At 41.0% G+C, this 24,409-nt stretch overlaps 1 protein-coding gene across 1 annotated transcript in view; it reads right to left on the reverse strand.

The window, feature by feature from the left end:
- Positions 1-604: 604 nt before the first annotated feature.
- The window catches only part of NOX3 (NADPH oxidase 3), a 57,205-nt gene continuing 33,400 nt past the window's right edge, over positions 605-24,409 (reverse strand). The window contains exons 11-13 of the mRNA XM_004044873.4: positions 14,970-15,116; positions 10,896-11,020; positions 605-746 (exon numbers count right to left, since the gene is read on the reverse strand). Coding sequence (XP_004044921.4) covers positions 620-746; positions 10,896-11,020; positions 14,970-15,116 — 399 coding nt within the window. The 3' untranslated portion in view covers positions 605-619. The remainder of the gene's footprint in view (positions 747-10,895; positions 11,021-14,969; positions 15,117-24,409) is intronic.

Raw genomic sequence — 24,409 nt, forward strand, 5'->3', positions numbered from 1 at the left:
TAAAGGATTTTTGTGAAAGATAACCTCCATTGGTGATTTCTCCGGTCTACAGAGGATGAACAAAAGCACAAAAGGAGCTTAAGTTTAAAGCAGAAGAGATCAGGTTTGGATATAAGGTGGGTGTCGCTGCCATCGGGGAAATGAAAATTTGAAATGATTTCTAAAGGAGACTTCAAGCCAAGAAGCAGCATGAGTCTCCGTGTTGGATGTAATGTAGGGCATGGAAACAAGTTTGGGAAAGACAGCCTATGCCAGGGGTCAGCAAGCTCCAGCCCACAGGCCAAATCCAGCTCGTCCCCTGAGTGTGTGGATGGTCGATGTGCGAAAAGTGACTTTTACAATGTTTAAAAATTTCATGTTATAAGAAAATTATATGAAATACGACTTCAGCGTCCATCAGTAAAATATTATTGGAACACAAGTATGCCCATTCATTGACGTTATTGTTTGTGACAATGTTGGCACTTTACAATGGCAGAGTTCAGTAGTTGAGAGTGGGACCATACAGCGCATAGAGCCTAAAATCATTACTGTTTGGCCCCTTATGGGAAGAGTTTCCCAATCCCTGACCTGTATGATTGCAGCCACTTACACAATGCCTGGATTTGACCTCCAAAGTCTAGAAGCTCTCCCTGTTGTAATAGAAATGAACACCTCTGGGGTCAGCTGATGAATACAAGCGGCACATCTTTTGAAGTGTCCTCGAGAGAGCTTTAGGTCCACAGAAGAACACACCAATACTGCTGCTGCAGTAGGGGTAAGAAAAGGAAATAAAATGTCACCAGGAGGCAAGGCCAGCCAGAAGCCAAGACAATGATAAGATTAGTGAAGTGGTTGTGGCTTTACTTATTTATTTTTCTCCCTCCATGTCGTTTTTTCTTAGATTCTTTTTTTCCACCTACTTTCAGCACCATGCTCTCTCCTAGGTTCCCAGCATCCTCCCCTAAATTAATCAGGGAGGTGGAGCCAAGAAGACTGAGGCTGGAAAGGGGCCATGAAACTGTTGAGGGGTTTTGATACAACACCCTGCAATGTTGGCACTTTACAATGGCAGAGTTCAGTAGTTGATAGTGGGACCATACAGTCCATAGAGCCTAAAATGATTACTATTTGGCCCCTTATGGGAAGAGTTTCCCAATCCCTGACCTATATGATTGCAGCCACTTACACAATGCCTGGACTTGACCTCCTTTTTGGCCAGGTGACCTTGATTCATGTCTTCTTGGATACGTGACTAGATGTTAACTTCCTGAGAACATAAACCTGGTCTGTTTTATTCCAGCACCTGGAACAGTGCCCGGCATACAGTGGACAATCAACACACATTTGCTGAATGAATGACTAAATGGCTTTGCTGAGTAGTATCTACGTGGTCTTGGGCAAGTCACTAGACCTCAGTTTCTGCATGTGGAAAAGATGATAAGGACTACGTTGTATGTTTTATCAAAAGCAAGATGAGATAATACATTCAAGAGGGTTTTAAAAAGGTTAGTTATCACTAATATCCTGTTCAGCCCTGCCTTTTTATAGATAATAAAATTAATGCTAAAGTAATAGCAATTTAATTAATTTCTCCTGTTGGAATTACTTTAATTTTCAAAGAAGGCCAGAAGGGAGAGCTGGAAAAGAAAAAGACATTGCTGAAAATATAGTCACTCAAAAGTTGTCATCTCTAATCTTGACATTTCAGAAAACTATGTCAGAGAGATACTTTTTGCATATAGTGACTATCCCAGAGCTGCTCAAAGGCCTTGCAACTTAGCCTACATATAAACACCACATCTGCACAGGGTTTCAAAGTTGTTTCTGGAAGTTGGGGTGCATCAGTCTCTATAGAGATTTTTAGAGACCATGTCTTTTTTCTCTTGTCTTGAATATTACTATTCTTTGTAGCATTTTTTCCAATCTCTAGTATAAGCTAAATTAGTTACTCTAGTGTGGATGAAAAGTTCTCAAGCTTTACTGTGCATAAAATCATCTAGGCACGTTGTTGAAATGTAGATTCCTAGGCTCGAATCCAAGGAATGCATGTTTAGTGAGGATCTCGGGAGGTGTTGAGGCAGATCACCCTGTGAACCACACTTTGAGAAACACTGTCATCAAGACATTCTTTGGGCTTCAGGACCAGCTCACTATACCATCTCTGTTTCTTCAGACATGGATCTTGCTGGGAAGTGCCTATATAGCCTAGTTCTTCTTAGCTCATATGTTAACATGGTTCTCTGCCACGTATCATAGCCACATTTTAATTGTGTGTTCCAGGACCATCACATCCACAGTAGAAATTGATGGTTCCCCTGCATTGCAAACTCCAGCTTCAAAGGAACTTATCAATGGCTTAATTTACAAATGACAATATGTTTAAAATGTAGCAGTACTACTTTCAAAGAAATCATTCCCATGGCTAAATTTGAGAAAGTAATTTTTCAGAAAATATTTCCCACAGAAAGGTATGAGTTTATGGCTTAATGAAGAGATTTTGAGGTGTTTATGGAAATAAAAGGCAATGGTTAAGAGTGCTCTTGGCTCCACCACTTCGTTGCTGGGTAACTTTGGGCATGTCAATTACCTTCACAAAGCCCCCAGTTTCTCATCTATAAAATGGGGAGAATTATAGAATCTAGCTCCGAGAATCTCTGTGAGGATCAAGCAAGACATTGCAGGTCTGGCCGCTGGTCCTGTGCTTGGCACATGGTGCGCTCTCAGGAACGGCTAGCTTCCTGATGTTATTTTCCCACGCGATGGCTATTGGTGTCTGCCTGCTCCGTGAAGCTGAACAGAAGAGGTGGTGCGGGGTGTTAACACAGAGGTGATTATGTAGACTTACTGAGATCAGCACTCGATTTTTGAGCTCTGGACTGAAACATTTTGAATGGTAGATGGGTCAGGTGAGACCCTTCCCAGTGAGGAGTCACAGCTTTGCTTTGTGTCTGATGCCCAGAGGTGTCCTTGCATCTATTTTCAAAGATGCTGTTATGGGTGGTGATATTTTTCCATTAGTGTAGATGTCACCAAAGAGATTGCCCACTGGCCCACTCCAACAGGCTAAGACTGCCCTTTCGTTTGCAGCAACAGTAACTGCAGACCTGATGGTGCCCTTTGATGCTCTGCCTTTAAGACTCCATTTCAAAGGATTCTGATTGCTGCTGCCTGGTGTTCTCCTGGTGTCCCCAGCAGTTCACAGCTCCCCTGAGTCTTTTGAAGTTGTGGCTATCACACTGCACAGCTAAGTCCACACTTTACTCAGGGGCCATAACCGCCGTGGTGATGCAATCACCAAAAAGTCTCACAGAGGCCATTTATTATCTACCTTCTGCTAAGGTGGAAAGGTCAGCCCTTCACTGGCTCTCTGTGCATCACTGTCCCCACATACAGCACAAGCAGTTTGCCTGGCTTACTCTTCTCGGCATTTGTGACTCCAAGTATGGAGAACTTCTTGTCACAAATGCATACTGTGAATCACAGGGCAGAGAATCCATGCAAAGTGATTAAGGGACAGATGTGGCAGCTTCCCTTTTTTTTTTCTTTTATGAGGCAACGGACAAGTGCAACAGAACCCTAATGGGGTTGGTAAAGAAAAAATTCTTCTATAAAATTTAATTACCCACAATCGCTTGGAATTAAATAGAGATTCTCCGCAAAAGAAGTATAAAAACGCAAGGTGCTATTCTTCAGTTTACAGCCTGCAAGCCACAGAGCTTGCACACGCCTGGGGGAGCTGGATCGGGGACAATGTTAACAGCATTGATCAGTCTGGGCTGCTGACTTTGATGAGAAAAGGACAAATTTTACACAAGCTGCAAAGATGGCTAACATTCACAGCATTATTTTTAGCTCTGATAAACAATAAAGAAAATTCTCCTTTCCCTCTCTATGTCTGCTAAATAACTATTGTGCTCTTCTCTGTGGGGTTGGTGCATTTTTCAAAAACAGTTCAGCGATGCCATGCATGAAAGGCATCCAAAATATCACCCACCAGGAGATTTCAGCCCAGCAGATATATGGGCGTGTGGGTGCGCCTGGGAGTGATCCCACCACCTCGCTGAATTCCCAGGTTCTGCTGCCGTGAGCCCTTCTCTCCTTAAATTGTATGTTTGTTTTTATGTGTTGGCTTTTATGCTTGGTAAGTTATAACCCTGTAGGGGCAGACCCTAAACCCCATTTAAAAAAAATCAAATTACTTTATACCCTGAGTGCATTCTGCAAATAAAATCGATAAACAGAAGCTTCCCGTGGATTTATGGAGGCTTAGAAAGAAGATGAGAGCTACAAACTCTGTATCAGACAATGGACACAACTTCTGGTTAATCCTTTCTAGTGAGTGTTTTTCATTAGAAATGCCTCCAAATGATTCATCACATAATTATATTTTGTACAACACCTTCTTTTTTCAGAACCGCAGATGATAATTGTGCTGGCCAGCTTTTTTTTTTTTTAACCTATCTCCCAGTTAATTTGTAGCAGCCTACGACATTACTTTTCTCTGTGTCCTAATTACTCAGTTGCTCATGAGTTGCTGCAGATGTCCCTAACCAGGCTCACTGTTGTGATTCTGCTCCTGCCCACACTCCACAGGCTCTGTTTTCTTTGGCAGCCAGAACTGTGCTGTTCGGACACTTGTCCCAGCTCCCTCATTGGTCTCATGGTGCTGCCACTTGCACATACTGGCCATTTTGCTAGGCTCTGAGGTGCATAGATAAAGTTGCTTATAGCTATAAGCCCTTGAGAAGCTTATGGTCAAATGGGGAAGAAAAATGAAAGCAGCTGACTTGTAGCATCCGATCCCAGGGAATGGTAGAGCCATTTTTGCCAACCCTTCCCCACCCCAATAAAACAGTAACATATATATGCCTTCATGCATAAGTAACCAAATATTTTGCCAAACTAATAATTTGATAGATAGGTAATGCCATTGAAGAAATTTTGCAGTATAATGATAAATCCACCCTGTACTCACCCATCTCTCCAATCCCCCCTACCACAAATGGAGTAATTTCAGCAATTTTCATTGAATCTTCACTTGGGTCTAACCAGAGAGATTGATGCCCTCTCATGGGAAGGAACTATGGGAATATGCTGACAATTTCCTCATCATAAGTTTATGGTGTCTTTATTTTTCCCATGAAGCTGTAACTTATCATGTGTTGTATTTCCATTTAAGTCTATTTCTTTAAGTATTCTGAACCTTTTAGTCATATAATGAATGTTTAGGATATCCTGTTAGATAAAGGGCCCTGCATGCTATAATCAGAATGCTAATTTCTTAAAAATATCATTTTAAAACATTTTGCACATATGCACATACAAATGAGAACTGAAGGGTGCATACACAAGCAAATGTGGGTCCAGATGGACACATTTACTCAATTTAGTATAAAGGTATTTTCACGTTTCTGAAAACAATGGGTGATCTAAAATACATTCATGCAATATGGATTAGAAGCTCCCAATCATATGGTAAGTTGACACCTTTCTTCATCGTTAGGTTGGGTTAAACTGTTCTAACAAATGGTGGTACTCTTCTATTTTTTTTTTCTTCAAAGTTAAAAGAAATACGTCTACTGAAATTACAAAAAAAAAAAAAAAATGACCAAACTTTAAAGTTTTTATGGTAATTAATTACATCAAATTTACACCTAAAAGGCGTGGTGAAGTTATTAACAGATAGGTCAAAAGTAGAAAACTACAAATATTATCTGAAGGGTAAGATCAAAGATTTAAGGCCTATGGAAAATTATTTTATTCAATTAATTAAAAGCAACTGATCCACAAATTCAGAAAGCTGAGTATCTGTACAATGTGTGTTTATCAAAAAAGTAACTAGATGTGACAACGGTATTTTTATTTTCATTCTGTCTACCTTCTTGGAAATATTTTCCTGATTTTCTGAACATTTACCTAAACCTTGTGAACGTATTGACAATGTTTACAAAAAATGCAATACAGTTTCCATTTTTGAAAAAGATACCTTTCTCTAGATTAGTAAGACATAGATGGCAATGAATGTATTTAATTAGCCTACTATATTTTAATTGGGAGAATAATTTTTAATGTTTTTGTTTTATAGTACTTTTCTGTGCTTTATGTAACTGAAATACTATACAATTTTCACATGCATGTGAATTTGAATATATCAATAAAAGGCTTATAATGCATCCACTTAATATTTGTTGATTGTCTTTCAAAACTATACTTGTGTTTTTGTAATATAGCTAATATAATTACCAAAATTAATTACAAATAAAAACAATAGAACACACTTTTCTATTTTCTGTCAGCCTTTGATCTATTTTTAATTTTTCTTCTCTCTTCCTTATTTGTATTCATTTTGATGCCCATCAATTTGTTTCTCTATTACTGTTATTTTTGCAATTTTCTGGTTCCTTTATAGCTTGTACTACTCTCTTTGATCTGCTTCCCTTCAAGCTTTATTTTTGGTCCTGTTTTTCATGTTCTATAAAAAATCTTTTTGCCCCTCTTCACTTTATTCTTTTGATTTAACTCCTTCTTAGAACAAGAACAAACTCCAGCTTTGAGTGAACAGGTAAATATTTTTGAAAGAGTAAGTCCGGAGAATCCTCGGCTTCGTGCTGATGAATAGAAATGGTTGAGAGCCTACTTCAAAGGCCCTCAAGAACAAAGAACCTTTTCTGAGGCCACTAACAAATCCACCAATTTCTTCTGACCCATCTTTGCCAAAAGATATGAGCTAACGACAGGACAGAACCGTCTTGTAAGGGTAGCCAGGCAGGCTTGGGAACAAACATATCCTTGACATAATAAGGGGAAAACATACTGTTTATCTCTTTAATAACCATCCCGAGGAAAATTAATGTTACTTTGTCCTTTGTGCAGAACAGTAATTGGATTGTGTGTTTCATTTACATCTGGACAAAGGCCAGGATATTGAAATACTTCTCAATATTAGATTTTCTTGTTTAAAAATTAGATTTTATTGGCATTCTCTTTCCGAGATTTCTTCATTAAAAGCTTCATTAAACATAAATCTCCTTTTACACAGCAGAAAACAAAATTATTTTAAGGAGGTCATTTTAAAAGTCTTTTGAAAGGGTGGTGCTAAGCTTTTGACCGAAGGCTTGTCTTTTCCCAGGGATCTGGCATTCCAGGGATAAAATCATTGACTTTGCCTTCATATGTCTAATATTAATGACATGGATGCTTGAAGCTATATAACAAGTTACCATGTTCTAGAGTCTAAGGCTATTACAAATATGATATTAAAAAATTTGGGACTGGGAAGTATGCTGTAGAGGTTTGATTCAGTGATTCCAAACCTTGGGGGCCTCGTCTACTCTGGAAGAGATGAAGTCACCCATCAAGGAGAGAGAGTTTGCATAGCTACCGTGCTGGAAAATACAATTGAGCATTAAGTACGTTTCTGCACTTCACTTTGATTATGGCTTCTAGAAAGGTATGAGCAACAGGGAAAGTGATGGTAATACAGTTTTGCCACCTTAAAACCGATTACTCTTTACTCCCTGCGAAAAAATTGGACAGGCCCACTTCTCAGCACTGAGTAACATAATTTTCTAGGCAGAGTTTGTGCAAACCCAGTTTTATCCTTGGTCTCTTGATGCTCCGTGTTCCTGGCTCATGCCTTTTTGAGGGAAGGGAGATAATTAAATAGTTTGGTTTTAAAGGCCTTCCGCACTGGGCTGCAAGCTTTGTGTGTAAAAATAAATAAATAAATAAATAAATAAACAAACAAACACCATATGAGATGTCAAAAAAGGACAATCCTAATAAAGACCTAGACTATCTAGAAGAACTGAAAACCAAGATATAGATGTCCATGTCAAAAGCCTGCGAAGTGAGAACATTTATTCCATGATGACTGAAAACCGAATGTAAACCATTTATCAGTGAATATATATATTTTTTTCCCAAAAGGAGAAAATAGCAACAAAAACCCCCTGAGTTTTCTCATATAAGCTTGTAATATTTTGTTAGTTTCTACCTACAGTCTTTTCAAGGAAATGGCAGATGAAATGATCTCGTCTCTCCTCTGGGTGGGTGTGAGGTGGGTGTGGTGACTTAGACTCAGAAGCACTGGGGGCCCTGGAGCCAGGGCTGAGTGTGGAGCAGGAGCTCAGAGGAACCGGATTCTGTGGCTGCAGAAGCCAGGATGGGTTGGAAGCACCTCATTTGGAGAGAAGGTAGAACCAGAACTGGATTCTAGGCCATATGTCAGCAGGAGTCGGGGCAAGAAGCAAAATGGAGCAAGGAGGTGTCAGGAAGTGACACCTGGAAAAGTCTCCAAGGCCACTGCCACAGCTTATGGGGCATCAGAATGAGCCCCGTGGGGGAAGAGCAAGATTGCGAGGTTGCGCAGCTGGTCCACGCCCTCCCTCCCCAACCCTATGCTCAAAGTGATGCTTTTCTTGGGGTCTCCTGCTGGAAAGCCTTTACTCCCTGGCTGAATGTGGGTCAGGAGTAATCCCCACAAGCATGCCTTCAAACCATCTCTTCCCAGGGTGTAAACACTCCTGTTTCTCTACAGGTTGCTGGGTGCAGGGTGCAGAGAGGATTGGCAGGGGTCTCACAGAGCACAGGGCAGTTGAGGTCTGAGTAACTTCACAGGGAAGAAGGTGACTGGAATCACATGGTTATGAATCTTGGACAGCTACCTGATCACTCCTTCCACATCTCCCTCCTCATTAACCTCCTTCAAATAGCTGGTCCGGGGAGTCTAACAAATTCCATGACAACTGATAAAAAAGAAAATGGCATCTTTCTGGTACAGAGAGAGTGTGAAAAAAATGTTAAAAAGGAGCAGCCAAAATGACCAAAAGATAAATAATATTCACCAGAGAAGTACTCTGTGAAGCAGAACAAATATGAAGGAAGTACAAAGAGTTTAATGAAGCATGCTGTCTCTGCAGGAAGCCCACAAGGCAGAAATGCAAGGACTGAGGCTTTGAAGGATGTAAGACTATGGGAAAATCGCCAGGGATATGGAAGCCGTCAGAGGTACCTTAGTGGGCTTTAATGTACTCTTACTGGTGCAATACAGAGAAAGTGGATGGAAAGAAGTTCAGGGTATAGAAGACCCAAGGGGCATGATTATTAAGGCAGATATGAGTGTCACGTATTAAGCTCTGTGACCTGTCAATACAGTGTCTGTTCCCTGACCATCCAACAGTGCAGTTCTTGGAACTCTTGTCCATCTATATCTGCCTGTCTGGTCATCTCATCCAGTTTCATGGCTCCAAACAGTCCATGTGCTCACACCTCTGGCTGAAATTCTCCCCTGAACGTTTGCTTCTTATATTCATCTGCCCACTCCATAAATCCACGTGGATGTATGACAGGCATCATAAGCTAAACATGTCACAAACTGAACTCCTGACACCCCATGTCTGCCAACCAGCTGCTCCTCTTAAAGTCATCACCATATGGTAAGTGGGGAGTCCACTCTATTGAATAGCTTGGGTCACACCTCACATCCCATCCATAGTCAATTCAGCTCAACCCGCAAAGACTCCAGAATCTAACCATTTCTCATCACCTCCTCTGCTGCTCCCTAATCCAAACCACCACCACTGCTGAATTCTCTGGCCTCTCCACCTCTGTCCCAGGCCCCTCACGTTCCATTCTCTTGCAGAGTGATCCCACATCACTCTACTGCTCAAACCTGTAAGTGCCTTCCCCTGTGTGAATAAAATCCAAAGTTTTACAATGACTCGCAGCTGTCTTTGTTACCTCTCCTACAGCTTGGCTCTTGCTGCTCTCCCTCTCACCTCCTCTTTTCTGGGATCACGCCAGGAATGATGTCTCCTGCCTCAGGGCCTTGGCACATGCTCCAGTTGCCCACATGGCACACTCCTTCACTGCCTTCAGATCTTTCCTCAAATATGGGAACTGTTCTTTAATGAAGACAATATTAGGACATGCCGACTTTTAAGAGCCGTAGACAATGAGGGTTCAAAGCAAAGACTGACTTAGGAGACATCATAACAATGATAACTGTTTGCATTAGTGCTCCATACTACAAGTATATTTACGTTATGAAAACAACACTGTGAATGGATATTATCATCCATATTTTTCAATGGGGTGCGAAAGCTCAAATAAGCTGCCTCTTCCAAGGTCACACAGCCAGTAACTTCTAGAACCAGGAAGTGCAGGCTTCACTTCAGTTTTGTGACCCCAGAACAAGTATTCTTGCTTTTCTATATTGAAATTTATTATATAATGATAATAATAATAGGAATAATGGAAATGATAATAAAAATAATAATAGCAGTGATAGCAGCTAGTGCTTCTTGCAAACTCCATACAAAGCACCGTTTTAAGCCTCTTACACGCATTCATTAATTTTATCCTTGCAGACTCTTAGGAGGAAAGCACTATTATTTTCTGCAGTTTGCAGAGGAGGAGACAGAGTCAGTACCAGGGTAGATAACCTGTCCAAAGTCAACCAATGGTAAAGGCAGAACCAGGATTTACAGCCAGATGCTGGGTCCTTAACCACCACCTGAAATCCCTGCTTTGTCTTCTAACATTTTCTCTCTGCTTTTGCTAGACATGCTAGATAGTGTACAGTTGGACAGGAGTGAATTCTCCAGTTGGGTAATTAGAGATCAACTGTACCCACCAAAGATGTCTTGAAAGCATATGTAGTTGAAGAAATACCATCTTTAAATGGAGGTTAAGTGTGAAAAATTGCAACGTAATCAATAACTGTCAGAGGTTGTAAGCCAGTTCAGGAGAGGCTTGTGGCCCCTGAAATATACCATTGACCACCTTTTCTAAGGTAGATGTTTTGTCTCTAATGGAGATATACGGTACTGCAGATTAACTTTTCACTCCAGCAGCCCTTGCATTTCTCCAGAGAAGAGCCCGGCAGGGAGAGGAGCTAGAGCTTGCCTTACCTGGGGTGATTGTAGGCAATCTGCTTGAACTCATTGTTCCAGTTGGGCCTCCCATAGAAGGTCTTCTGCTTTAAGCCTGTAATCACGTCAGTATTTTCGTCCCAGTGTAAAGCTATGTGAACAGCCTAAAGTAAATTTGTGGCATTAGATGACATTTAGAAAAAAAAAAGAAGCCTTCTATAAATAAAGAATAAAGTAATCATGTTCATTTGTAGATTTAATTAAAAATGTGTACAGGGCTGGCAATGCTTATCACTATTTGCAGATGTCTCCAATGCTGCACTTTAGGGCAAGCATCATATCTCATTTATGTCTGAATCAGGCTTCGTTGGAACCAAGTGCCTCTTTATACCTAGTAGGTGTGCAATAACATTAACCTAGAAAGAATATTTTCCTTTAAAAGGATGAAAGTAATATAGTAAATGTGGTTAAGAGAAAGCAAGCACTAAACGACTTCCTTCTTTTCCTGCCAAACTTTTCAACAATTAATGTCTACCTGCTATCCCCTTTCACTTAACATTGGCTCCTGGGGAGTTGAGAAGGGCATTGCCAGATTAAAGTGATATGAAATTTCTGGGAAGAAACTGCATCTTACAATGAGACCTGCCCAGTGGGTTTAAACGGTGTGATGTATACTGTCCAGTTTCAAGTGCTGGGAGGATGTGGAGCCTGGCAGGCGGAACATGGTGGCCAGAGCCTGGCAGGAGGCTTGGCTGGAGATCTGTGCCTAATCATTTGCCTTGGAATTAAGCGACTCCATCCAGGCCTCATGTAGCTAGTGGTCAATAAGTGAGAGCCCACAGTGTAATCCCTTGTGATCATTTTTGTTTGTTTGTATGTTTTTGTTTTTTTTGAGACAGAGTCTTGCTGTGTCACCCAGGCTGGAGTGCAGTGGCGTGATCTCGGTTCACTGCAATCTCCGCCTCCTGAGTTCAAGTGATTCTCCTGCCTCAGCCTCTCGAGTAGCTGGGACTACAGGTGTGTGCCACCATGCTTGGCTAATTTTTTTTGTGTGTGTATTTTTATTGGAGACAGGGTTTCACTGTGTTAGCCAGGATGGTCTCAATCTCCTGACCTCATGATCCACCCGCCTTGGCCTCCCAAATTGTTGGGATTACAGGCATGAGCCACTGCGCCTGGCCATGATCATGTTTTAAGTTGCTGTCATTTATTTTAGCCCCTTCTGCATTCTGGTAGCTACCTTGCTTCTCACTTCTGGGGATCTGTGTTCCCAGTGCTCATCCCTTAGACCCCTATGTGGTGCTCTATTCATTCTCACCCTCTGACTCATCCTGACCCTGACCAGTTTGGCTAACAACCTTGCTGGGTGCAACTCATGCCCCAGGTTCCCACTGTAAGCCTGACTTTCCTGGCTGACCTTCTCTCCAGTCTAAAAAAGTAGCTGAATCTAGGGAGGTTCAGCTGAAAATAGTGGAAGTGTCCCAACAGGTCAGGAGACAATGGCAGGTTGGATCTCAGAAATCCAGGCCAATTATATAAAAAAGACTCATATGTTCATCACAGCAGTACTCACAATAGCAAAATCATGGAACTAACCTAAGTGTCCATCAACAGTTGACTGGACAAAGAAAACGTGTTATATACATACTGTGGAATACTATGCAGCCATAAAAAGAATGAAATCATGTTCTTTGCAGCAACATGGGTGGAGCTGGAGGCCATTATCCTAAGTGAACTAACTCAGAAACAAAAAACGAAATACTCTATATTCTCACTTACAAGCAGCAGCTCAACAATGGGCACACATGGACATAAAGATGGGAATAACAGGCACTGGGGGCTCCAAAAGGGGGGGAGGGTGAGAAGGGAGTGAGGGTTGACAAAGAACCTACTGGGTATGATATCCACAATTTGGGTAATGGGTAACCCCAAGAGTATGTGCTATACCCATGTAACAAATGGGCACACGCACCCTCTGAATCTAAAAAATAAAGAAAATATAAAAAGAAATCCAGGTCGTAGGAAGTTGTGAGCAGGCAAGTCTGACCCCAGGTGGCAGAGCTACTGCTGGAAAAGAGTTGGGGTATAGGACTCCGAGCAAAAAGAAGGTGGGGAACAGTGGCAGAGGGTGTTAAGTGACACTCCAGGTGTGGGGAGAGAACAAGCAAAGCCATGGACATGTGACTGTGCACAGTGTGACGGGTGAACACGCATCCTTTGGTGGCTCTGGTGCCAGAGGAAACCGATGGGGGTGGGACACAGCTAGTGAGTGGGAGTCAGGCTGGGAAGGGTCTTAAGGTCCTTGCTGAGAAGTTCGGGCACCATTTCACACACAAAAAGGGCCTTCCCTACTTACACTTGTGGTACCGCCAATCACTGATGTTCAAACATTTGGAATGATATTTGTCCCATATTTCTCAGCCCAATGTTCAATTAGTCTCCAAACTCTGTTGATTTACCCTTCACAATACCTCTTCCATCTGTCCCTTCTGTTCTTGTCATTTTGCCACTTTGAGGTTGTTGAATTCAGTTTAACAATTGGGTATTTCTAAAACAGCCCCTTGATTCTTTCCCAACAGAATGCACCAATTATTTTTCCTTTAAATGTGGAAATTAGTGATTTTTCTGCCTGAAATTTAGGAGTCGAAATAATTTTCAACATGTCATGGCAAAAATGTAAGGCATCTATTTTAATTTACTTGTGTTTAGAAAAAAATGTACGTTTTATAGCATATTCTTGGAAGTAGGAGAGACGGGAGGGGGCAGGATTGTGTTGTCACCAAATCAACTTCAGTTCTCGGTTATGAGAACCTCAGTCCCACAGCTCCCAGTTGGCAAGGAATACCTAGGTGCACACTGGGATCAATGCACCTTAGAGTAGAAGAGCAGGCACAGTACTTGAAAGCAGAAGACAGAAGCTGTCTCTACTTCACCAAACTGTTCATCAGTCAAAAATCCCACTTGAATAAGGAAAGTGTTTGTTTGGAAAACATAATTAACACTATATAATTCATTAAGATGTTTCAAGCCTAGTTCCCAAGAAAGCTACATTTCAAATTATCCCAAAGGATTAAATATTTAAGAAGGACTGCAAATAAGACCATAAAAATTCATTAAGCTACTGAATTTCTAGCAGAGTCTTATTCATTTGCAGAAGCAGAGTCAAATTACAGTGATGTTCTATAAGGCCAGTGTGTGTGTGTGTGTGTGTGTGTGTGTGCACGCATGTGTGTGTATGTGTGATGTACATACACAGAGCATTCATTTGTAAATGTAGTGATTAATGTCAATCTCCCAGGCTCAAATACACTTTCCTTAAAAGTATATATCAATAATAGCTGCTGATTAGACTATATATTGTGTAACCTAGTAATCACTTCATTGTTAATTCCCCTATTTGAGGAGTTAAAATGGATTACAATGTAGTAGTTATCATTCAATAGTATCAACACTGAAATACTACCATAGTCAATATTTTGGTATACATTATTTTTGGTAAATTCAATCTTAATATTTCATTAATACAATATACTGCAGAACACCTGCCAAAACAAAAGATCATCTTCATCTTAGGTAAATAAACATACGTGCACACAATTTCTAAGAACACCTTAAGAGAACAAACTCTGGACAAATCATGTATTCATAATAATTATTTTCTTTAGATGCTCACATACTTCACAATACAAAATGTTGAATGTAAACACCTAGGAATCTTTTTTGCTTAACTCTGAACAGCTCAAGGCACAGAAATAGAACCAGTCAGGGACTCAACAAGATGATACAGTCAATTAGTAATATTCATTTGATGTCACTTTTAAAGGGACAAATGCAAATTTGTTTGGGATTTCCAGCCTCTGGATTGTCTTCCATTGTCTGACCCTTTCTATTCCTCAGCAAGTTAACTGTAGCTTCTTTTTTTTGGTTCTTTGATTGTTACAACTTGAATCACTCTTGCTAATCTGGTTTTATTTTATTCTCCTTTCCTTTTTAAGAACATAACAATAATTCTGTCATGCTATCAGAGTGCTACATAGCTCATTATTGACATTGTTCCTCGTTGCTATTAGATGAGTTCAGCAATATTGCTTATTCTCAGAGTCTTATCAGTACCTGATTTTCATCCCAGCCAGTAAGAAATATGTGATAACTCAGAAAGTGAGTTTTCCCCTTCTCACTCAACCGTGTTTCCAGTGAGAGTAAGAGATCAGCAAACCACTCAAAAGCTCTTGCATCCCGGCAAATCCAGTAGAAATACACCTGTCAAGAGAGAAGGCAAGTGAACGGATCTATTCTCTTTTCATATGTGCTGATAATCACAGACTACTTTATCTCCATTAAATTATTTGAGCCCAAATGGGCACTTCTGCAAAATAACATGCTTTTTTTATGTGTGTCAGTGAACAAACAGTCACACTGTGATTTCTTTTGAAAAAATTCACAATGTGTTTGAAAAAGCCCAGAGTGAATTCAGAGAGTCAGGAGCCTGTGGGCCGTGCCAGTTTCTCTGGATGAGGATCAACTCACCACATTTCTGGCTGTGCTGCTTCTGAACAAGATTAATAATCATAACTAGCTGTGCCTTTCACTGCTCCCAAAGGGGGACAAACCGTTAGGCCAACCCCTTCATCTTTACTTATGACCTAAGCTCTGGATTTGAACTTTCTTCTCCAGAGACCCCAAAGGCTTGGACACTAATCCACTTCACTAGCTACGGCCTCTGGAGAGTGGAGATTATGGTAATTTCAGAATCAAGTCACACCGGCCAGAAATTTCCTCTCAGTGAAACATATCAGTGTCCAAGAAAGCTGGTGGGTGGTGGCTGTGCCTGTGTGTCAACTGCTATAATGAAATTATGACTAGGAAGAATTATTTTTTTAACTCTCGGTATTAAGCAAATGGCATGTGACAAAAAGTAGCTTGGGTTTGCTAAAATAAAAGCTTAGTTTTTGTGCTTCGAGTTTCAAATAATTGCATCTAGAAGAAACCACAGGAGATAAATCTATTAATTCTCCCATTTTTTCTCACACTCCCACCCCTTGCTGCCCACACCTCTCTCTCTCGTGCCTTCTCCCCAAAGAGATATCTGTACGGCTTAACAATATCCATGAGGGCTGGTCTTGATTCCAGCTGCTGCCTGGTAAATCCCCACCTGGAAATACCTCATCCAGTGATCAATGTTCTCTTCTCTCCCTCTCTGCCAGCCAGCTTGTAAGCTCACAATCATATAATCAGAGATATAAATGAGATTTAATGAATAGATCAAATTCATGAGACAAAAATAAAAAAGTTTATCTCAAAGCTAAACATCTTGTCTATTCTCTTCATGTTTAGGCAGGACTTTATAATATTAATTATTTGTAAGAGTAAAAGATGCTGAGAATAAGGCCTCTTCTTTCAAGAACTAGGCCCACATATTTGTTGGACTGCTCCTGTTCACAAGGGGACTTAAGATACTAATTTCAGGACAAATAATCCCTCAGTCTCTAAGCGCAATGACCTGCTTTTCTCAGGAAGAGAGAGGGTTGCCTTTCCTTTCCTGACACTTATTTCTTCCTAGGGATGATCTCTGCACAGCCTCTCCAGGCAGAGCTAAGCGGGGGTTTCCTTTGTGACGCCCTCTGAATCCCCATGAGCAAGGGGCTCACGTTCATCCATCCATTCACTGATTCAACAAATATGTATTGAGTGCTTCCTACCTGTCCAGACTCTTCTGTGCTCTGGAACTATACAAGCGAACAAGACAGGGACAAAAAAAAATTGCTGTCCTCTTAAAATTTGCATCTTAGAGGGAGAAGGAAGATGATAGATAAGTAGAATATAGGTTATGTCAGATGGTGAGAAGTGCATGCAGAAACCCCAGGCGGGTTAGGAAGTGTTGCAATATTAAGTTGAATGGTCAAACGGGGGCTCAATGAGCCCTCTCTTGTTTTTGGCCTCTTGTGTTCACTTTTATAATTCCAGGGAGTAGAACAGTCTGGAGACATAGGAGGCATTCAACACATATTTGTTGAATCAGTAATGGATGGACATGAACCATCAATTCGTGGAGATTCATGTTCCCTCTTCATGAGAAGGGGACATTGGAGCAAAGACCTGGAAAAGCTGAGGGAGTCAAATGCTTAGGTGGGAAGTGCAGATACAGATGGTGGGAAGTGCAGAGGTCCTGAGTGAGACCTTTCCAGGAAGAGCCTGGAGGCCTGTGTGGCTGGAGCCCAGAGAGGGTAGGGAGAGCAAGGAGATGGGCAAGGGGAGGGCTGGGGGAGCCATGGCGTTGTAGGGCTTTGGGGCCGTCGTAGACTTTCCCTCCGAGAGACAGGAAAGCACAGGGAGTTGGCGAGCAGGGAGTTCCATGGCCCGCAGCAGGTGGCAGGATCTCTCTGGCTGTTGTATTGAGAATAGACCCAGGGTATGGAGGGTGAGGGAGGAGGAAAGGAGGCCAGTTAGGGGTGGATTTTATATTCGAGGTTGGTGATGAATACCGCTATCTGCTGTCTTTTCGCTTTGTATAGTGCCTAATCCAAAGTACTCTTTGAAAACCTTAGCTTTCATTTTGCCTTGCTTTGCTCTGGGTGGAAATGAAAAATTTACTGGCCGAATTAATGCAGTGCTCACCTATGCACGACCCCCTCCTCCCTGGCCTTGGTAGCCTGTTTCATCTCAGAGTATGGCATTGGGCATAGAGCAAATATCATTGATTTATTTTCTCTCTTTCCCATTCTTTAAGGAACATGCTTAAAACACATTCACAGATGGATAATAAACCAGAACATTTGCTTTATAAAAAAATCCTCCAATTTCAAATCGTCCTAGTCATCCTTTCTTGAAAACTATCCCCATCTTAGCTTCCTCCGTACATGAAACTTTATCTTTTCAAATAGAAATCCTTCTTTACTTTCTCGTGGCCTAGCTGCATGTCAGCATCCTTAGGGTTTGTCAAGCCTTTTATACTTTTTGCTTCCTCGTAATGGCTTTGTGTGTTTTTCCCTCCGTAATTGACTTGTAAGTGACACTGGGCAGCTTTGGTGTAAGAGGCTATGGAGGAAAAATGGATAGGCTCAGTAGAAGTGTTTCAGGCAGAAAAAGAAAGAAAGGGACTTTGAACAGAAGCAAAAGGTATTTACTTTGACTTTCTTTCATCCTTCTAATGGTGGGGGACACTCACTGGGAAGGGACATAAGAGTTCCACGTCTGCATTTCGCCCATGAGAAAGGACCTGGTCAATGAGAGACCAAGTATCCCAAACAATAGGCTACAACTCTGTGATCTGTGCTTTCCAATGCTCACCCCACCTTAGTCTCCAAAAATAAAACAACCCTGAAATCAGCTACCTGTAGAAAGCATGCCTTTTCAGAATTTCATAGCTGATCTCGGAGACCAAAAATATCTGAGTTTACTTTAAAAGATTTTATTAAATAGAAAGTCATTCTCGGTAAAATAACAAAAGTTCTGAACTTTCATAGTAATAAAATTATTATTTTTTTTACAGGACTCATCCAACACTTTTTTTTCTTTTCTTTTCTTTCTTTTTCTTTTTTTTTTTTTTGAGAGGGAGTCTCTCTCTGTTGCCCAGGCTGGAGTGCAATGGTGGGATCTTGGCTCACTGCAACCTCCACCTCCCGGGTTCAAGTGATTCTCCTGCCTCAGCTTCCCAAGTAGCTGGGATTACAGGCATGTGCCACCATGCACGACTAAGTTTTTATTTTTTAGTAGAGATGGGATTTCACCATGTTGGCCACACTGGTCTCGAACTCCTGACCTCAAGTGATCCACCCACCTCGGCCTCCCAAAGTGCTGGGATTACCAGCATGAGCCATCGTGCCCAGCCACATTCTTGTAGATATAGTGGATGCCTAGATGTTTTGGGAGACCACTCTGGGACTGTCATGGGGTTGAGGGTTTCTGTGTGCATGTGGCCCGTCATAGACCTTAGTTTCACATCATTCCCAAGCACTAATGATCAGCCCAAACTCAGCCATGTCCATTTGCAAGGGGCTTGGGTCTGAGTGACAGTCACAAGGTTGGGCTCTCTGTGTGTCCCTTCTCATTTTCATGTTTTCCCAAGCCAAGGCTTCTCTTTAAGAATTCTTCAGCAGCACATAGGGACCAGGTCAAAGAGGTCTGGGGCCAGTAGGAAATGGAACTGTGCTAAATTTTGATAAACAATTTCAGAAAATGAATTGAGAAGCACTACCAATCTGTGTTACTACGAGAGCTCAGACTCTCTAATCAAAGTTGGATGCTTTCAGGCGATTACATCTCTAAAACTTGTGCCGTATCTTGAATAGATATCCATGAACACAGGCAGACGGCACTTTCACAAATGCAATCTGTATGTCTTTATATCCAAAATAAATTTCCAGAGGATGAAACGGAAAAAAAATTATTTACCTATGTATTTATTTATGGCCCAGAACCCCTCTAAACAAGGAAAGTGTACACAAGAATACAGGTTTAGGATATAGCGTAGCATGGTACAACAACTCAGCGTTGTGAGCCTATGAAGCCCATCTGCTGTCGTAGACTGCTGCTGGCTTCACCATGCAGGTAGAAGTTGCAAATAACTTGTGCAACTGGGCAAAAGTTATTTAACTCCAACCTAGATTACTGCGTATGTAAAATGGCAATAAACACAGAACAATAGCTCCTGAGGTTATTGTGAGGATGAAAGGATATGTTTTACTGAAGCATTTAACGCAACGTCTGGCAGACACAGTAAGTACTCAGAAGATGTTAGCTGCTATTGTTACTATCCTTGTTTGTCATTTGGAGGAGCTTAGAGAACGAAGAACGAAGACAGTATATTATAGAGCTAAGAGGGACATGCGCCTTGCTTGGCATGTGTTCCCACTGGTCACTCCTGGTCACTGAGAAGGGAAGCCAAACTTGACCTCTAGCACCAGTGTCAGAAGCAGAATCTCAGCATTCATCATGAAGATGTGCTCCATGAAGGGGAAGCCCCTCACCAGGCTCGATGTGTGCTAAACTCACCTAGAGGCATTTTACAGGGAGCCAGGGGCCCACCTTGACCATCGCCTCCTCAAGGAGAAGGGCAGTGGCTTGCAGTGCCACCTGCCTCCTGCTGGGCAGCACGCCTCTGTACCCCACACTGTGCAAAAGAAAGAACAGAACAGACAGAAGCTTGAAACCAGCAGGATGACAGAAACTCTGCATAGAGGGGAATCAGGATCATTTTCCAAAAGGAGAATTTCTCTCTGTGAAAAGATAAAGATTGGTGTTTAGAAAATATATTACCTCCTCAATAAATGATCACTCTTACTGTCCTGGTTTTTATTTTGTTTTTGTTAAGGGAATCTTGGATTAATACAATAGCAAATAAGAAGAAATAAAAGAAGAAATATTTCTTCTTAATGATAAGCCTACCTAATGTGTAAAACTTCTAGTTTAAAGTGATACAGTTATAAAATTGTTTTTCTGGTGAACCATTATAAAGCCAAGACCAGGCTTTGTCAATAATTTTTCATCCTTAAGACATTTTCTGAACGTGATTATCCTCAATGTTAACTATTTCATGACTATATTGCTACTTTGCCCTGTGGCTGAGGACTGATCTCTTTCGGGCCTCCGTTTGGTCTAATTACAGTTAATAATCCTTGTTGGACAACTGAAACATCTGAAACATTCTTTTTTTTTTTTTTTTTTTTGAGACAGAGTCTCGCGCTATCCCCCAGGCTGGAGTGCAGTGGTGCAATCTCAGTTCACTGCAACCTCCGCCTCCCAGGTTCAAGCAATTCTTATGCCTCAGCCTCCCGAGTAGCTGGGATTACAGGCACCTGACACCACACCTGGCTAATTTTTGTATTTTTAGTAGAGACGGGGTTTTGCCATGTTGGTCAGGCTGGTCTCCAACTCCTGGCTTCAGGTGTTCCGCCCACCTCGGCCTCCCAAAATGCTGGGATTGCAGGTGTGAGCCACCACACCTGGCCTGAAACATTATTTAATACCAGAATGATTCCATAAATTGTGGCCTATCCACACTACGGAATACTCTAAAGACACCAAACAAAATGAAATAGATCATCAGGTATTGACACTGACAGTGCCCGAAGTTATGCTTTAATGAAAAACAAAACAAATTACTCTTCCTCTGCCTTCTACACACACACACCCGTATTTATGCATGAATGTGTATAGGTATATGCATATAAATGCATGGAAAAGGAATGGAATGAGACATATTCAACTGTTTAATAGTGAGTTTCTTAGGGAGCAAAGTTGGGGAGGTGTTTAGTTTGGGGAGGGAGGTGAAGGGAGATTTTAAAATGTCTGTGTATTTCATTGGACTCTTTTACAAGAAGACTGTAGTCACGCAATCTGTGGTTAATAAACCAAGATATTAAACATATTAATACTGGTCACTTCTGCACAGAGCAATGGTGAGGGCTGATGGGGTACTGAGGCCTTTTGAGGCCCTCCAAGGAAAGACAAGAAGCATACATTTCTTTAAGAGAAGCATGAATGGCCTCTCCTAAAGAGGCCAACTGATGGCAGGAATCTTGGTGATTAGTAGAGATGATCGGTTCCAGGAGTAGTCAGAGCTCCAGTGTGAGGGAAAGTGAAAGTAAATAATTTCTCAAAGTAAACAGATTAAATTAAATGCATTTTTCATTTACTAGAAAAGAAAGCAGGCCCTCCTTTGTTTTATTAATATATTTTAGTAGAGTATGGATTTTTTGTCTTTTTTGGCCTCTTTCCCTTGTTCCCACTGGCCCGTGCTGTCTTTTTATTTGAATTATCTGTTTATTATATTAGGTTAAGAACCCAAAGGCCATTTGCATGGGACACACTATAAATACCCATTATCATGGTTATATATTATGGAGCTGATGAAGGAAGTCAATTTATGAAGAAATGAGATTATCTCAGTTCTTGTATAATCTGTTGTATTGTATGTAGTCTGAAGACTACATACGCAGTTAAGAAAACGAACCGCATCTTGCAGTTGGCAGTTCTCGCAGTCCTGACTGCACAGCTGTGATATTAGGGAGAACTAAAATGTGTAAGCCAATCTATTTATGTCAGCAAGCTTCCCCCTCCCTCCCCATTCATACACACCTATTTCATTCATCATTTTGACAGTTTGCACAAGCAAACCGTCCTAATTTTTTTTCAAGAGCTCTTTTCACAAATTGAGTGTGATGTAGAATTAATCATACCCGTTAGGCAGGAGGTGGAGGACTTTATCGCTAGAGGGCGTTTTTCACCCCCAGCATTCAGCTTCCTCCATATCGCATCACAGAGAATTCTCAACCACCCTCAGCCTTCCCTCATCCCACAGGGGCACAGCGTTCTCAGCTGCCTTCAACTCAGTGAAGTTTGGCTCTTACTTCTGCGTTGAAAATATTTCTTTCGTGTATTACAACTTTTTTCCATTTTCGTCACAGCAAGCCATCATTATACTTCTTGTTATTTGGCCTTCTTGGGAAATCCCCTCCTGCCCTGCCCATTCTTCCCCCTCCCCTTCCACTCCCCCCCCCCCGCCCCAGATCTTTCAAAACAAAAGGTACTTAGAAACAAAGAGATTTTAAGACATCAGCTTCAAATGGAAAGTACTACTTATGACGCTTCCCACTAAGAAAGTGGCAGGCGCCTTCCTGGTTATGCTCCTGCATTTTACTTAGAAGTTTTTTAGAATAATGCAACAGAGGAGAAGGGTAAAGAAGTTCTAGTTTGCAATGGTGACAACTGAGAAAACTTTGGTGCACATTTTTCCTGTAGACTTGCAACTTGAGTTTTGTGTGTAAAAATGTATGCCTTATGCCAACCAGTGTTTTTACACATGGAGGAAAAAAAAATCCCACCTAATCGCAGTTAACCATTTAAGCTTAAAATTCTGGCTCTCAATGCCTATGTGAGTTGTCCTTTCCTTGCTTATTACAAAAGAGAACAATCTGAAAACTATAGTCCAGACTTAAAACTGTGAAGACACCATTAGATAAATATGTACTGCTTTGCTCTGTGGCCCTTCAAAAATTATATAGACGCTGACAGTTTAGTGGAAGGAGTAGTCTTTATATCTCAAAAGCATGTAGGTAGCCCTGACAAATATTAGTTACATAAGCCTAATGGTAGATATACTCAAACCAACACAAAGTTGCTTTAAAAGAGAGAAACTTCCTAAACCTGTTCTCATGCCTGCAGACGCTCAAGGAATTGGATCTGAACTGTAATTTTCAGCCCAAACTTTCAATAGCATGAAAACCTCACTTCTTCCATGAAAGAACTTTGAAGCAGAAATCAGAAACACATGCTCAGGTCCTGACTCAGTGGTGAACAAGCTGGGTGACTTTGGACAAATCATCTCTGCTCGAAGTACAGATACTGACTTTCATGGTCCTATGCAAAGCTAGGAGATTAGGATCTTTAAGTTATTTTATGATTCCACACTTTAGCTTCCTTTCTCCCACATGACATTATTTCTGTCCTTATTTTCCCCTGAGTTGTGTCCAAATAGTCCCTCACATTTTTATAAGCGATGAAAACATTGCTTTTATATTTTTTACTCTATGGTTTCTGTTTCTTGTAATAGAGATCAATGTCCCTATTTTATGGTTTTGTGGTGACTGAAGTGCTGAAAGCCTTGAGAAACGCCACAGGCAGAGCCCAGGAATGACAATGGAATGCTGAGAAAGGAGGCAAAATTAAGATTTTGTAGGCTCCTGTATGAATTTTAAAATTTTGGGGGGTTCTTATAAGATTTTTCGTCTATATTCCTAGTAAAATAATTGGAATTTAGTAAAAATCATTGAAGAATTTTTTTGGTTACGTAAACAAAACCTTAATACCCTTAAATTTTAAAGAACATTGTGTACAGAAGCCATTGTGTATTCTTTTTGGACATGTAGACATTTATTCACTCATTTATTCAATATTTTTACTATATATATAGTTATCACATGTTATATGTGTATATATATATATGTATGAAGATATCCAGAGAAGCTATGTTCAAGGAACTCACAGTCTGTTAGAGAAAACAAGATTATTTCACGAATCTTAATACAGGAAAGATATGTGACACAACAGGAGGGCAGCAAAGGAGTGGTGGAGGTTAAGAGAAGGGGGAGGTGACTGTGAGTCGGGTGTCATGAGAATGAGACTTTGCATGTCTCTGAGCAGGACTTGAAATATTAGTTGGATTAGTGAGTGAATGAAAGTGAGACACGCTATCCACCACCATCTTCCTGTGAAGCATGAAGTGACTTTTAGTGTCGTGGAAACCATGAAGCAGTGAGCCACCTCTCTGAGTGGGATTTACTTGGTAGGCAGCAAGAGGGAAGGAAAAACTTAGGGTGGCTGAAAAATCATCACGAACCAAAACAAAGCATTGCTGTGAGGTCCAAATATCCCAGTCACTGTTTTGCTTGCTTTGTTAAATATATTATGGTGTAGAGGAAAGAAGATGAGCTTTGGTGCCAGAAGGATCTAGATTCAAACTCTAGTTCTAGTATTATTTAGCTGTCTGTGTGTCAGGGTCCTCATCAGTATTGAGAATATTACCTATCTGAATGAGCTATTATGAGCATTTAGTA

This window comes from Gorilla gorilla, chromosome 5 (assembly GCF_029281585.2).
Source record: "Gorilla gorilla gorilla isolate KB3781 chromosome 5, NHGRI_mGorGor1-v2.1_pri, whole genome shotgun sequence".
Taxonomy (NCBI): domain Eukaryota; kingdom Metazoa; phylum Chordata; class Mammalia; order Primates; family Hominidae; genus Gorilla; species Gorilla gorilla.